Source organism: Echinops telfairi, unplaced genomic scaffold, assembly GCF_000313985.2.
Source record: "Echinops telfairi isolate 266 unplaced genomic scaffold, ASM31398v2 ScPeMD7_8;HRSCAF=38, whole genome shotgun sequence".
NCBI lineage: Eukaryota > Metazoa > Chordata > Mammalia > Afrosoricida > Tenrecidae > Echinops > Echinops telfairi.
In genome coordinates this window covers 7,768,347-7,784,246 of record NW_022103905.1, presented here as the reverse complement: position 1 = coordinate 7,784,246, position 15,900 = coordinate 7,768,347, and the positions used below count along the sequence as shown (strand labels likewise).

Genomic DNA, 15,900 nt, shown 5'->3' with positions numbered 1-15,900 from the left:
GGCCGGGTTTCTCCATTTATAAAGTGGGGGTAATAATGGTACCTATGTTATAAGATGGTTGTGAATGTGATTAGGACATATACTAATCAATACTTGGTAGCTGTCCTGCATATTAAATGCTTTGCAAATATTGTTGATGATGTCAGTATAAAGATAATTAGCGTGGTAACCACTTTTCTACACTTTATGACTAGACTCCAAGAAAAGGCTAACAAGAAACCTTTCATTGTTAAGCACGACTATGAGAAGTTCCTGCAGAACCTGGTATGTCCCTGGGTTGGTCCGGGGTGACTAGAGAAAAAAATTCATAGACACTTATATGTGTATAAGAAAGCGCCTTATATCAAAGAGGAATTCTCTATTCAGAAAACATCCCAGCCCAGTCCAGATCAAGCCCGATATTAGTCCAGATGTCCATTACCAATCTATAAATTCCTCTTCAGACTCACACAACACATGCAATGACGCTGAATGCAGGAAGATCACAGGCCAGTGGGTGGAAAGTCTTGTGGATCCCGTGGCAGTGGAAGCATCTCAGTGTTGGCATGGGTCTCCACGTACGTAGCTCCTCCAGCTCCAGGGATCTGGCTCCATCAGTGTAGCTCCATGTGGCTTGTCAACAGGAATGTCTTGCAAGGAGAGTATGTGTCTTACCTCTAGGGAAGAAGACAGGAGTTCCCAGAATCCTCAGGATAAGGCCATGCCCACACCGAGGCTTCATTGGCTGTAACCTGATTGACAGGCTAGACTCCACCCCTTCCTCAAGTTGACAGTAGATTATATAACTGCCACAGTCCCCTCTCTAAAAATAATTGAAAAGCACTTCTGTAGCTTCTCTTACATAAATAATGTTTAATAAGCAATACTTGGCTTAGCACCCAAGTTATAGTGGCAAGGCAGAATACATTCTTGTTCTGTACTCAGCCACATGCCCGTTTAAGGCGATTGTGTTTGCACACCAGTACCACCTTATACCCACTTATCCCTTACTTCTGGCCATGGAAATAGGCAACTGGAAACTTCCAAAGGCATTCAGAATTTTAAATGAATAGAACTGGTTTTAGAAGTCATGTTTTATTTTCCATTAATAATTCAAGTATATTTGAAATCCTACCACCATAGATGAATGGTCTCTGACCTTAATTAGCTGAAACACAAGATAGAACAAGGTTCTAAACCAGGACCCAAGTGGAGGAAAGAAAGGGGAGGATGCTGTTTTCCCTTTCCCACACCAGTTTTCCCGGCTCCTCCTTACGGGGTGGGAAATCCTGCGAAGTCTGGAGGGCCTTCTATTCCAACAAATAGAGCGTGTAAAGAGCAGCCTCTCATACATCAGAAAATTAGACAATCTGAGCTCCAGAAGAAGACACTTTGGCTTTCAGCAGATTGGGTTTCCACTTACAATGCTAGGACAGTCCCTATTGACTATTGTGTTATATCAAAAACAGAGGTCCTGTGTGGCTAAGGGGACAGGGCAGAGGGAAGACTCTGGGGTTCAGTAAAATGAATGATTAGTCTTGTTTCTTTTTCTTTCTTTTCCTTTTAGCACTTTGTATACATATATTTCCAAACCATTTTATCAAGCAGTATTGTACAGTTGCTACCCCAATCCGTTTCAAAACATTTTCTTCATTCTCAAACTCCCTGATATCAGCTCCCCCTCATGCCACCTCCCCATCGTGCCCCCTAGGAACCCTTATTCTAGCTGTTGTCTGTAAAGATACGCCTTGGATAAGACTATTCTTTATTTGCACACACATGATCCCAATTTGGGGTCTATCTTTCATACCCTTGATAGAGACATAGGTATATAAAAACATATTTTCAAAGCAACTGCTCTCGAGGCAATTGTAAGTCACAGCAACTGTATATAAGCCTCTGGATCTTTCTGGGAGCAGGAAGCCCCATCTTTCTCCCACGGAGCAGCTGGTGGGCTGGGAAGGCTGACCATGTAGTGAGCAGCCCAACACTTACCCGACAGCACCACCAAGGCTGTTAAATAATCACAGCTCTCAGACGGGACCGGGCTTCAGGGCCAGGGAAACCACCAGGTAGTATGGCTCATTGGAAACCCTATGCCTCATAGCTGCTATCTCAGTGCTTGTTCAATGCTGGTCTTGACTGGGCCCACAAATGGGTCAAATGAAATGCACATGCAGATAGAGATGTAGCCTCTGGGCTCTCAGTTTGCAACCCAGGTCTACATGCTCCCTGGATTTGGAGCTCTTGAAAAGCTGGCTCCAGTCAGTATAGACAGTCTTCCTCTTCCCATGTTCGTGCAATCCCTTCATTGAGCCCTCTGCACATGCCGTACTGGCCTGTACTTACATGTTTTGCTCAGCTGCGCTGACTCCTCGTCACCTTCCAAAGTCTGCTGATCGTTCAGGCCCTGGCCAAGTTTCATCTTTTACAGAAAGCTTTTTCCAATAGCCCTTGTCCATATCTTTCCCAGGCATTTTTGGTATGTCTCATAACTTCTAGAACAACACTTGGTAATGACCGTTTGAAGGCTAGTTCTTCTTCAGGCCAGAAGTGGAGACAAGCACAGAGGAGACCGTGGTTCACATGACTGTGTCTGCCAAGGAAGACTAGGTCCCTCAAGCTCATGGCGGCTGGGCATTTTTAACTCACCAGAGGAGAAAACACACGGTCAAAAATTAAATGATACCCGTGAACCAAGTACCTTGAGCAGATTATATGCCTACCCCAAATCCTTTGTGGATCTAGGGTAAGTATATAATTATATGTATTAATATTAATTTGAAATTTAAATAAATGTGTTAGATTATTGGGTTAAAGGAATTTGAATTCTTTCAACAAAATATAAGCTTTCTAAGCTATTTACTTGTGTTTTTCCTAACAATAAAAATGTATCTGAAGTTTGAAAAAGGATATTGGCTTTACTAGTACTTTAGGTATAGCTGTTGGTTGCCCTTTGGGAAATGTTACAAGAGACTTTACTTAGACTTTTCTGAAACTGACATTTTTTATGATGATGTGTAATCTTTGAAATGCATATTAATAGGATACCAAAAGCTATCCTAGAGTAATAGAAAATTGGGAGAATTCTCCGGATAATCTGTTTTAATATCATTGCTATCCCAATTATGAATATATCAGCAAAATGCTTTATAGTCTGAATCATCAAATAACTCAGCTATAATTTCCCATAGTCTATCCATTAAAGAATCCCATTCATCAATCACCATTACATAGGCAAAGGTTTCTACTAACTTTTGATCTCCCCTGTCTTCTAAATATCCTAAATTTTAGCAAGCACTCATAGCTACCCACCAGCATGACCAAAAACAAACCCAGCACTCAGGTGAAAGCCTTCTCTGACTCGCCATCACTCGCATCCCTGCAGGCCTGTGCTATCCTGGTCTACCTGTACAGCACGCCTGGAGAGATACTCACGGAGCCAAAAGCATGGTATGGGTGGAATGTCCCACGGTAGTAGGCTTGCTCTTTGGACTGCAGAGGCTTTTGAGAAAAGGTAGGGCAGGGTAGGCAGAAAGGGAATTCCATGAACAAATCAAATTATTTGAATTATCATCCAGATAATTCTCCCTTTCAATGTGAATAGAAGTCTTTTATCTAAGTTTCTCTATTAAATGATGAACTGGAAACACAGGGAATCCAGGGTGGATGATCCCTTCAGGACCAGTGGTGTGAGTGGTGATACCAGGAGGGTAGAGGGATAGTGGGTTGGAAGTGGGGAACCGATTACAAGGATCTACATGTGACCTCCTCCCTGGGGGACGGGCAACACAAAGGTTGGTGAAGGGAGACGTCAGACAGGGCAAGATATGACAAAATAATAATTTATAAATTATCAAGGGCTCATGAGGGAGGGGGGAGCGGGAAGGGAGGGGAAGAAATGAGGAGCTGATGCCAGGGGCTTAAGTGGAGAGCAAATGTTTTGAGAATGATGAGGGCAATGAATGTACAAATGTGCTTTACACAATGGATGTAAGTATGGACTGTGATAAGAGTTGTATGAGTCCCTAATAAATCGATTAAAAAAAGAAGAAGAAGAAAGAAAGAAAAAATAAATAAATAAATGAAGAAAAAGCTCAGGGCCCAAAGAATTGAAAGTGATTATACAGGTGGTATCACATGGTTAAAACAAAAATTAAATGACCTTCTTATCTTAACTGGGGGATTCTTATAAGTGTACAATGTCCAGGGAAAACGGTGCATTCTTAATCATGTGTTATTTTAATAGCGTGATGAAGAGCGTGCTGAGAGGAAATTTCTGGCATCATCATCATCATCATCAGAAGAAGAAGAAGATTTTGAGGAAGAAGATCAAATGAAAGTAGAAAGACACAATTCCATTTAATCCATTTCATTGTAGCAGTATGTTTAATTCAAATACAATCCATGGGGAGGGGTCAATATTCAGTATGTATTTTACATTCATCTCTAAAAATCTTGAAATCAATAAACCTCAGTAAACCATCCTTTAAAGGATCTGTCAAACAGCAATCTTGGCTCTTATTGGTAGAAAAATAGGGAAAGATTAGGAAGCATAGAGAACTTTCAACCATTTCTTTGGAAATACATCTTGATAACAGCAGCCGTTCATCAGGATGCAAAACAGAAGAAAGAGGGTGAGATTCCTGTGGCATAGCAAGTCCTGCCAGCTCCTCAACGCCCCAAATAGTTTGAGATGTTTTTTACATGGCTTAGGCCTCAAGGAAAACCAAAGCCCCGCCTCCAGGTTTCGTGGCAAACAAACTCTGCTTTTCCGGTGCTGAGCTTCCATCAATCCGCTGGTAGTACGCTTCCTGCACATTGGCTAGGAAGCTGGAGAGCTTCTCGGCAGGTACTAACGACACTGTGCAGCCGCCCCATCCTGCTCCAGTAAGTCGGGATCCTTGAGCCCCAAATTTCCTAAAAAGATGAGTGTGAGGGAAAAATCAGAACCTGTCAAGGAAAATGAGAGGGATTTGCCTTGTGTCGATAGAACACAAAGCCTACGTAACTTTGGAGACAGAAACAGGGGCATTTTTGGTGCTGTCAAGCATGATAGTAATTTACACTATTTCAGAAGGTGATCTGAAAATTAAATGTATGTAATGCCCATCCTTGGATTTGAGCTCCAAACAGTACAAGTCAACAGCACTCCCATTGCACCAGGGCTGTGAGAACCCACTTGTAGTCTTGACCATAGAATAACCACTTGCAGAGTCAGGTAGCAAGCCTCTGGGTGAATGAGGAGGACAGAGTCAAATGAAAGCAGGACACTCAACATTAGGCATCAGAGGGTCGCATCAAACAAGAGCAAACCCAAACTTGCCATACACCTTCTTAGGCAAGTGAGAGATTCCTTTGGTGGCTAGTTCAGCTGTATTTATTTTTCAGCTTTATTCTTAAGATTTGGCTATTTCACCTAAAAGAATCAATCCCATAGGATAGCCTAGGATCCCCTAGGATCATTTCGTTCTAGGCTGAGTTGGTTTGCTTAATCCTTAATGGAAATTTATGAAAATGCTCCCACAGAGAGGAGGGTGGCCCCACAGATCTATGTTTCCTGTGTCCTTTGCAGCGGGGTCTGACAACTGGACTCAGAATTCACCATCAGATAAAATGTGTCTGATTGGGATGGCAGCTATTACATGAACTACCACACAGCAGGAGGCAATTTTAGTCACCATCAGCCAGGCGCAGTTGCAACCCTAAGATCTGAACCGTAGTGAAAAGCCCTACATGAAGTTCAAGGGTCACTCATCTTTGAAAGATGCAATTTACCCTGACAACAAAAGTTAACATGTACTTCCAATGCTTCCTAATGACATTTACTCCAAATTAGTAACAGATTAAAAACTCCATAATTAATTTAGCACAATTTTGTCCCTTTTTTCCATCTAAATGAGCTACTTTACTTCCTGGAAAATATCAATAGACTATTACCCCTACCCTAGAACATCAGAATTATTGCACACAAGTAATTCATTTTCCCCTCAATGATTTTCTCAATTGATTTCTTTTCATCATGTTTTATTCAATAAAATATGCTTTTCAAATTAAAATAGATGGCTACAGAAGAAAACAAAAACTCTTGCAGGCAAATAAAGATGACTCATCTCATCCTGTCCCTCAAACATTAAGATAATGGTCCAGTAAGTGAACTAAGCCCAAACACCTACCTACGACCTACGCTAAAGATTGTCTCTGGCCAGGGGATTCCAGGATTATTTTGAGTTCCTGTGCAGCAAAGGGCCCACTTGTTTGATATTAGTCATGCTTTTTTTTTTAAGGATGCCACGTGTAGTCACATGAAGTTACCTTTCACTGAAGAAGAAGCGGAGGACACTGAGGTGTCGCTGAAGCATCTCTGGACGACCCTAAGTTTAGTTATCAGAAGCCCATGGCGTAGTCCAGAAATCAGCAGTGCGCCTACTTACTGTATTTCCCAAACAATGCCCTTTTTCTGGACAACCAGGTCTTTCAACATCTTCAGTGGACTTCTTGGCACACTTTCCCTTACATTTCTTCTTTGACCAGTTCTTGAAGACCAGGATTTTAAACTTGAACCTAAAGCTGTGTATCCTTTACAACTCAAGGGAGCAAAGGTAAAGATTTGGACCAAGCATGTGTGGAACCCATGACAACGTGGAACTACGTTTCCTAGAAAACCCTTGCTACCCCCATGGAAGTTCCTGAGGGTCCCTTGCAAGTTGGGGAACCTTTGAAAGCACTTAGTGCACATGGGGGCGGGAGGCGCAAGGCGGTGGTGGTAAGAAAGACCGAGGCCAGCTGGGCTGGCTGGTAAGGTTTTCCCCTCCCATGAGTTCCTAAATACAATTCTCTTGCAATGCCCTATACCTTCCCAACGTAGATCTTGTTCCTGGAAAGACAAGAACCTAATTCCAGTAACAAAAGGGTCTACCTTCCAGGGCTTCTGCAAGATTCCAGAGCAGGAACTAGAAGTCTTGGTAAATACACTCACTCTGGAGCCCCTCGTATTTCGGGTCCCTGGTGTGTGTACCACAGATCAGTATGGACTGGAGAGCATCCACCACTTGGTCGGAAATCATCCGCGTTCTGATTTCCCAAACAGAGTATGGTGAGTGCTGTTATGAACAACCTTTTACCCCTGAGTTCGTGGGACACGTGTGATCACAAGTCGGGTGGCTGCTCCCGCAGCGGGTCAGCAGCCTGGTTGCTACAAGCACAAGGCCAAATGGCTCTCCGGGCAGTATGCCCCATGGGTTCACTTTGGCATGTGCACAGGAATTCTGAGAAAGATCTAAAACCCACGAGACCAATAAAACTCAACATTCAGAGAAAGAAGTTGGTGAGAAAAATATATTCACTGAAGTTTTCACATTTGTATGTTTTTTGACGGTTTGTTTCCTGGGAGAAATCCTGTGAGAAGTGCTGGTGGAGACCCTGGTCCCTGCACATTCCTCTTGTTCGCTAGTGGGTCAGTATGAACCGCACCCCAATGGAGCTCCAGAAGGAGAACCAGGGAAGACCGCCTGATCCTATAGGAGGTTGCCCAAGGGTGATCACGAGTATTTTCCGACGCTTTAAAAATCCAATCTGTACCCACTTTAGCGAGAGCAAGGCTTTAGTTACCAATTTTGAAAAATTGGGCACCCGAGCCTCAGAAGCCAAAATGGGCCAGGGTGTGCAACAGACATTCTGCAAGCATTTTATAAATAATCCCCTAGTTCGAGTCCCTCCCCCAGTTCCTCACTGGCTGAGTAGTAGGGGCTTAACAATTTTTCCGGGACTTATCCTACTTCCTTAATTTAAAGGTTCTACCGTCTGTGTTAGGCACCGCTGACTAGGAAAACCCATACTCATAAATGTGTAAGCAAGAACTTTATATCAAGAAGTCATTATATAGCAAGAAAACAACCCAGCACAGTTCAACTCAAGTCCATTAGTTCAATCCTCATCCATAAGTCCCTCTGCAGACTCATGCTGCCACATGCAACAATGCAGAGAGAGCATTGAGGAAACGTACAGGCTGGTGTGTGCAAAGTCGCATGGATCCAGGGTCGGTGGAAACAAGACAGGGCTCTGGCAGCTTTTAGGGTGGCCAGCAAGAGGGGTGAGGGGAAAGGGACCCAGTATCTCACACTCTTAAATCATCTTGCAGGTGCCATGTGTTGGCACCAAAAAAACGAACTATCCTACCTCCCCCACCCCACACCCCTTGATTAATCTGATTCACAGGAATCCTTCTCTAGGTACCTGGGTTCTAGCTTTTGTCACATCAGCTGTCGATTTGTGCTCTGGCTACTTAGTAATTTCTTGGCCTTCTGTTCCCTTAAATTGCCGAAAATGACCCAGTTTGGGATTTCTTTCTCACAAGAAGACATTGAAAGCATATCTCTTGCACTGTTGTGCATTAGAGAGGCAATATAAGAGCCATGGAAATCAAAATCCTAACATCCTCCTAAAATTAGATTGGGACCAATGTCCAAGATCATTGGTCCAAGCAACAAAAAGCAGCTTCTGCCTTTTAAAGCCGGCTCTAAACACAAAGGCTGGGACACCTGGGGGTTGGAGATGATATGGAATTTTCACTTTAATCCTTTTATCACTGTAAAATAGATTCATGTAACCAACTATCCAGCACTCAATGTACTCAAAACTCACTGCCATTGAGTCCCTTCCGACTCAGCGTGCCCTTATAGGACAGGGTGGAACTGCCCTTGTGAGTTTCTGAGACTGTAACTAGTTCAAGGGGTAGAACGCTGTCTTTTCCCGGAAGAGCAACTGGCGATTTCAAAGTGCTGACCTTGAGGTGAGCAGCCCGGCATGCAACCACTACGCCATGAGGGCTCCTGTGCACCCAGTGAGAGTCTCACCAAAATGTCCTACATTTAAATGAAATCATTTGACCTATAAAGGAGCTCAAAACAACCAGGTTCTTAGCTTAAGGAGACGTGCCTACCAAAGAAAGATGCAGACCAGACTGTGACCCCATCCCCGTTCATCCTTCTGTTTAGTGCTTGTTCTAAGCTGACTTTCAAAGGTCAGCTCGCCAGCATGCCTCAGGAAGCCCGCGGCCATCCTTCCCCTACTTCCCCGATTATCACAGCACGCTCCCAAAAGAGCATCCCTCAGCCCGACCCCTAGCATCTACATCCATAGATTACCACTGTGAAGTGGCTCAAACTTCATAAAACCAGCAACATAATGTTTAAGGGGTCTTGCCATTTTGTGTCTGTGAAAAGACGATTTTGAAAGTGTCGATCAATCAGAATTTTCTTGTCGTAAGCTCTTGAATTCTCTGTAGAAACCTCCTTTTGAGGCAGTACATGGGGTTCTTTTGACTTGTCTAAATTACATTTTCTGTGCATCCAGTTAGAAAAAGAAAGACTCACAATTTAAACACACACAATAGGTGCTTTTCTTTAAAAATTAGGGTTTTAAATCTTCTTGAAAACATAAAGAGAGTAAAATTTCTCCACTGCAGGCTAGGGTTTGAAAATGAACAAAACAGAATAAGAAATTGTAATTCCAGGTTTCTATTCCAACGACTCAAACTGTCCCAGTACCATCTGCTCCTGGCTAACTCTCTCCGTGTCTTTTGCTGCAGCTTTCCTTCCCTGATTCTAGGAACGATTTCTCCACTCATATTTTCTCTGAGCTTCCCCTTTTCCCTAAAGAACATCCTGTGAAAATAAAGCCTTTCTGAAATGCCTTTCCATATCTGTTTTATGGCAGATATTGCGTATCCCACCACGCACAATACATTTACTTCTTGGACACAGTTAGAATTACCTAAACTTGCTAAACGTTTTCCAAACCTGTGGAAGTTTTCTTCCAAGTTTGTCGAGGTATTTTAACCCTCATTGTGTCTTACTAGCCTAGAATACTCAGTTTACATCAACTGATCTACCTAACTGGACCTAGAGAGTCCCAAATGTGTTTGAAACAATCTGAGTAGCGAAATCCCAAAGATAATTTAGCTCTCCAAAATCCAAAGCCAAATTCATTGCCATCAAGTCAATGCTAGCTCACAGTGACCTAAATAAAGCAGCTGCCGAACTGGTGGAATATTGTCAGACTGTCAGTGAAACCTTTCCAGATGTAATTCCAAAGGCTTCCTCCTCCCCTAGAATCGATGGGGCAGAATTTACTCACGCATTCACAATGAGGTGGGAGTGTTTGGGTTATCAGACTAGATTATTTTAAAGGTTCTCTGAACACTCTGAGCTTGATCCACCGTCCTCTGGGTTTGCAGGAGTTTTGAATATGGTGTTCACATAGGGCCTGAAATCTGAACTGTCGGGCCCAGTAAAAACGCATCAACTCGATTGGAAAGAGTCTCCTTTTGCTGAGCTGCCTCAATTTAGCTCATCAATCTTCTTAGGTATTGAAGACTAAACAAACCTGGAAGACACGTTAATAGTTTACCAGTTTTAACAATTGCAGCCTCCTAAGCAGCAGACTACACCAAAGCCCTTTGAGGCACTAAACGTGAGAGCCAACATTATTGCAAGAAACCCGGGCATGGGGCAAAGGGTTGATTCTTGAAGCAGATATGGAATAAGAGGCGTTCCCGGGACAAAACCGTAGGCTTTTCCTATGGTAACATTTACCCCTGAAGGAGAAACTGTCACGTGTACTAATGGGAAACATTGCAAATCTCAAAGTGGCACTGCTGCTCCACTCAGTTCTAAATCAGCCCAGAGTACTGACATTTCACAAGTTGTCAGGGTAACAAATCAAAAACAAACTTTAATTCATTCTAGTTCCCTTCGCCCACTGAAGAGGTGCAACATTTTCTGCCTAGCCCTCATACCCATGCCAATGCCGAGACCTTTTATCTACAAAGGCCTGTCAACTGTGGTCTTCAAAAACAGGAAGAATATTAAGCTTACCAGACAGAACCCCTAGGAACATGAAATTAGGAAATTCATTAAAATACTATAGACACCTTTACTTCAATCTCCTTCATGCTCTCTCAAGTGAGAAACTAGAAAGGGAGTCGCTTCTGTAATGAAGAATTCCTTTCTAAAGGATTGTTGCCTACACTACTCTGTGTAACACCCCATACTCCCTATCATGACATCTAATAATAGAGTAGAGATTTATACAGGATTTTAGAATTATTAACCACATAATAATACCAAGATTTCCAGCAGTCCCAAAGTCTCACCTGCTGCTTATCGATGTTTGCCCAGATGCTATCTATTGGACTGTGGCGGATCCTTGTAACGTGTTTCCCAATATTCTTGTCCAACCTCAGAACCAGTATTTGTTTACCTTCACCTGGGAATAACTACAATTTACCTGAACTATAATACCCCACAGTTTTACTAACTTTCCAGCTATTTCTCTCAAATATTCTATCCTGGATAGATGATGATTTCCTATCATTGCTACTGATAGATGATTTACTATCCTTGCTATTTAAAAATGAATGTAACATACTACAGATGACTTCCTTTGATGCTCAAAATCTCAACAACAACAACAAAACACCCTACATTGATGACAGCATTGTCCTATTAAAATTTTAGCTATTGGAGGACGTAAGATTTCTAGAGAAAAACTACAATTAGCTCAGACTTCTGTTAAGTATTTAGGTCATTTGATTTCTACTGAAGGCATTTCTATTGATCCTAAGAAGTTTTTACTTTTCCTAGCTCTAAAACTGTGAAACAATTGCTTGGGTTTCTGGGACTTTGTACCTATTGGAGAAATTGGATTCCTAAATTTTTCTTGTTAGCACAATCACTCTCTATGCATTTTAAAGCCTCCGAATCACTTTCCTTCCGAATTGTATTACAGGATCAAAAAGCAGACAAGCCTGCATTAGGCTTCCCAAACGATCACCAATTTTCTCTTTTTTTCTGGTTTGTACATGAAACCACAGGAACTGTTTTAGGCATTTTAACCCAGAAGCATGGAAAACATCAGAAACAACGTGGTTCCTCTCCCCTGCAGCTGGGCCCTGTAGCCAAGGAGTTCCTCCCAGCTTTAGGGCTGTTGCTGCTACAGTCCAACTAGTCAACGCTGTAGACACAGGGCTGGGAAGATGTTTTAAATGTTTATGTTCCCTATGAAGCATAAAATTATTGAATCAGGTCTATGACTCTTGTTGGCTTTCAACTTGTTTGGATTTCAATTTAATTCAGCTGGAGGAGCAACAGCAATCTAGCTGAGAGGAATTACTAAGGGGGCAGAAGAAAGACGAGCGTGATAGTGGGACAGGAGGAAGGTAAAAGGAAACCGAGGAAAGATCTAGGAAGCAAAACTATGGATAAAGGTATAAACATAGGTGTGTACATATGTAAATAAATCAATTCATTAAAATGGAGGTATTGGCTCATGTACACATATTGATATGGCAGTACATTGAGGAAGAGGATGGACTTTGGGCCTCTGCTCAAGCCCTCCCCTTGTTCTAACAACCTGGCATTCTGTGATGCTCACCCTCCCGACACGATCCACAATCGATGAAGACAAAATGAATGCATAAGCAAATGTGATGAAGAAAGCTGATGGTGCCCAGCTATCAAAAGATATAGTGTGTGGGGGTCTTAAAGGCTTGAAGTTAAATAAGTGGCCATCTAGCAGAGAAGCAACAAGCCCACATGGAAGAAGCACATCAGCCTGTGTGATCATGAGGTGTCACCAGGACCAGGTAACAGGCATCCGAAGACCCAAAACAAGCAAACAAAATCATATTGCTGAGAATGAGGGGGGTTGGGGCAGAGACCCAAAACTCATCTATAGAAAATAGGACATCCCTCACAGAAAGGTTACAAGGACGGGATGAGACAACCAGGGTGCAGTATAGCACTGATGAAACAGACAACATTTCTCTGGTTCTTTGAGGCTTCCTCACCCCCCACTATCATGACCCCTGTCCTGCCTTTCAGTTCTGGCTAGACCAGAGCATGTACACTGGTACAGATAAGAAAGAGCTCACGACACATGGAATCCAGGATAGATAAATCCCCCAGGAACAGAAATGGAAGTAGTGATACCAGAAGGGTAGGGGAAAAGCAATGATCAACACATCACCACCACCACCACCCGGAGGGGGGACAAACAACAGAAATGTGGGTGAAGGACGACAGTGGTCCATGTAAGATATAAAAATAATAATAATTTATAATTTATCAAGGGGTCATGAGAGTGGGGGTGGGGTGGAAGGAACATCTGATACCAAGGGCTCAAGTAGAAAGAAAATGTTTTGGAAATGATGATGGCAACCTATGAACAAATGTGCTTGAAACATTTGATGGATGGATTGTTATAAGAGCTGTAAGATCCCCCCCCCCATGAAATTATTTATTTCAAAAAATTAAAGTATTACAATAAAAAAAGAAAGTACATGTTTAGAGAATGATGTCAGCCACATATGTACAAATATGCTTGATACAATTGATGGATGGATTGTTGTAAGAGCTGTGTGAGCCCCCAATAAAAAGATCTTTAAAAATAATAATAATTCAGCTGGAATTACTAACTATTGGCAATGTTTGACAATACTCTCACAAGCACCTCGCACGTATCAAATGAACTTTTGATCCGCAAAATACAGAAATGCAACTATTACCTAATATCAAACCAGGTCTATGTATGTTGGAAGACGCACAATTAAAAGATTCCCTTGAGTCTCATTGGGAAGGACTAAAGTTTGGCCTGTCTCACTAAACCTTGTGCTGCCAAGTTACAAGGACTCACAAGCGGTAAGCATCTGTCTCAACTGAAGAGAGCGAAAGCACGTTCCTGGAGTTTTCTGGAATTCCCATTCTTTTCAAGTCTGTCCATAGTTTGCTGTGATCCACACAGTCAAGTGCTTTGCACAATCAATGAAATACAACTGAACGTTGTCTGGTATTCTCTGCTTTGAGCCTAGATCCATCTGACATCCACAGTGGTATCCCTTATTCCACGTCCTCTTCTGACTGCAGCCTGGACCTCTAGCCGCTCCCTGTCAATGTGCTGCTGCAACCTTTGCTGGATGATCTTCACGGGAAAAATTTACTTGCAAGTGATACTGTTCTAGAATTTGCGTATTCTGTTAGGTCACCTTTCTTTAGAATGGGTATCAAGTAGATGCCTTCCAAATTTGCTAGCATAGACGAGTCAGTACTTACAGTGCTTCATCAGCTTGTGGAAACATTTTCATTGTTTTCCATCCATTCCTGGAGCCTTGTTTTTGACTAATGCCTTCCATGCAGCTGGAGTCTGTCGTTCCTGGCATGGTAAACCATAAGGTTGTCCTATCCAAATCAGGCAAGGCAATACTGGTTCATTTCCGCTCACTAGTGCCTAGAGTATAGATCTTCATGATCTTTATATGTTCCGTGTCATTTTTGATGACTTTTAATTTTCCCAGATTGATACTTCATGCATTCAACATTGTAATTGCTGATTGATGTTTGCAGCTGTCTCTTGTTTGTTGCGTCCTTCCCCGTCAGCAAATGAAGGTCGAGAAGGCTTTCCGTTCCGGGCTTTACTCCATCCGGGTGATTGGGGCAACTCCACACTGAGAAGGCAGCTCCACCTTAGGCTTATTTTGAGTGCCTTCCACCCTGAGAGCCTCAGGTTCTGGCACTGTCTCTGGAAATGTTCGATGGCCATTCACGAGGCTTTCTGTATCTGACGGTGTTTGACTGCTATTCGTAATGTGTTCAGTGGGTCACTTATCTAAAGTGGACAGCCTCTTCCTTCTTGGTCGTCTGTTCTGAGTCTAGAAGCTCTGCTAAAACCTGTTTTCTATGGGGGCATGGGAATCCCCAACACTCGGACCAGTCCTCAAGAGCCACTTTGCGGTTGTGGAAAATAAGACAGCGGGGCACAGGGGCTCCTTGTCCCTATTCAGGACTGAGAGTGAATGTATTTTCCAATGGGGATATGTAATGGGGATTACAGATCTTTCATAAGCATGCCCATCGTACAGCTAACATATTACATAGTCAGAGGGTGATATCATAAGCAGGTAACAAACAAGCAATGAGGTGAATCATCATCTCGGCCTAGTGCTAATTGGCCTCAAACCCCTCTGAGACCTCCCCGGGGAGTTGCTACATTTTACAGTGCTTTGGTCATGGAACCTGATTGCTCTTGTCTACAGATAACCTTCAGGCATAGAAACTAGCCAGACACGGGAATGATTCATCTTGTGTGGTAGCTCCTTTAGGATGGCTCCTCAATGCAGGGCTATTGTGGGGGTGGGGCGCACATTATTCAGCCTGGAGAATGTGTATTTGAAAACATTTCTGTCTGAGAACAATGGAGCTCTTTCTTAAAACAGGGCTAGTTTTCTCTACCCATGGTTGCGAGTGTAGAAATAAGGCTAGATCCACTCTACCAAGCCCACGGCTTCCACAGTATTGAAATACCAGTGACGTAGCTTCCAGCATCACAGCCACACGCAAGCCACCACAGGATGTCAAAAACTGACAGACATAATTATTATACCGTTCATCAGATGTTTAATGGAATGGTTTAAAATACTGTCCTCACAATGCAGCGCTGTGGGTTATGCCAAACGTCATGCATTTTGAAGAAACAGAATTTCCTTGAAGAGCAGCTTGGCTCTTCATTCTGACCCAGTGTCCTTCCTGATAAATATATCTACTAATTCAGCCATTTCTTAAGACGACTCTCCTGTGAGATTTTCCTTTTGCTGCAGAGTTTTGGTGAATACCTACAAGGTGCTGCCCGATCCTAGATAATTGTACCTCTTCAATAAACTCTTTAATTTTACACTTGATCTTAGCCAAAAGGCCAAGAAGCGATAAACTCTTTAATTTTTTTTTATGATTAAAGATTTTATTAAGGATGTTAAGTTGTAATGCTAGTGAGAAATGCTCAGGGTAGCAAAACCTCAACCTGAAGGCATTCAACTCAAGCTCTGTGGATCAACAAATCCAGCCCCCTGAATTAAATGCCCACAGGCAC

General features: G+C 42.7%; 2 protein-coding genes across 2 annotated transcripts in view; one reads left to right on the top strand and one right to left on the bottom strand.

Moving 5' to 3' along the window:
* Nucleotides 1-4,345, top strand: part of FAM227B (family with sequence similarity 227 member B) — a 210,409-nt gene extending 206,064 nt beyond the window's left edge. Inside the window, 2 exon segments of the mRNA XM_045286464.1 lie at nt 195-264; nt 4,229-4,345. Of these exon segments, the coding sequence (XP_045142399.1) occupies nt 195-264; nt 4,229-4,345 (187 nt within the window).
* Nucleotides 4,336-15,900, bottom strand: part of GALK2 (galactokinase 2) — a 152,701-nt gene continuing 141,136 nt past the window's right edge. Inside the window, exon 8 of the mRNA XM_013006332.2 lies at nt 4,336-4,899. Coding sequence (XP_012861786.1) covers nt 4,692-4,899 — 208 coding nt within the window. The 3' untranslated portion in view covers nt 4,336-4,691. The remainder of the gene's footprint in view (nt 4,900-15,900) is intronic.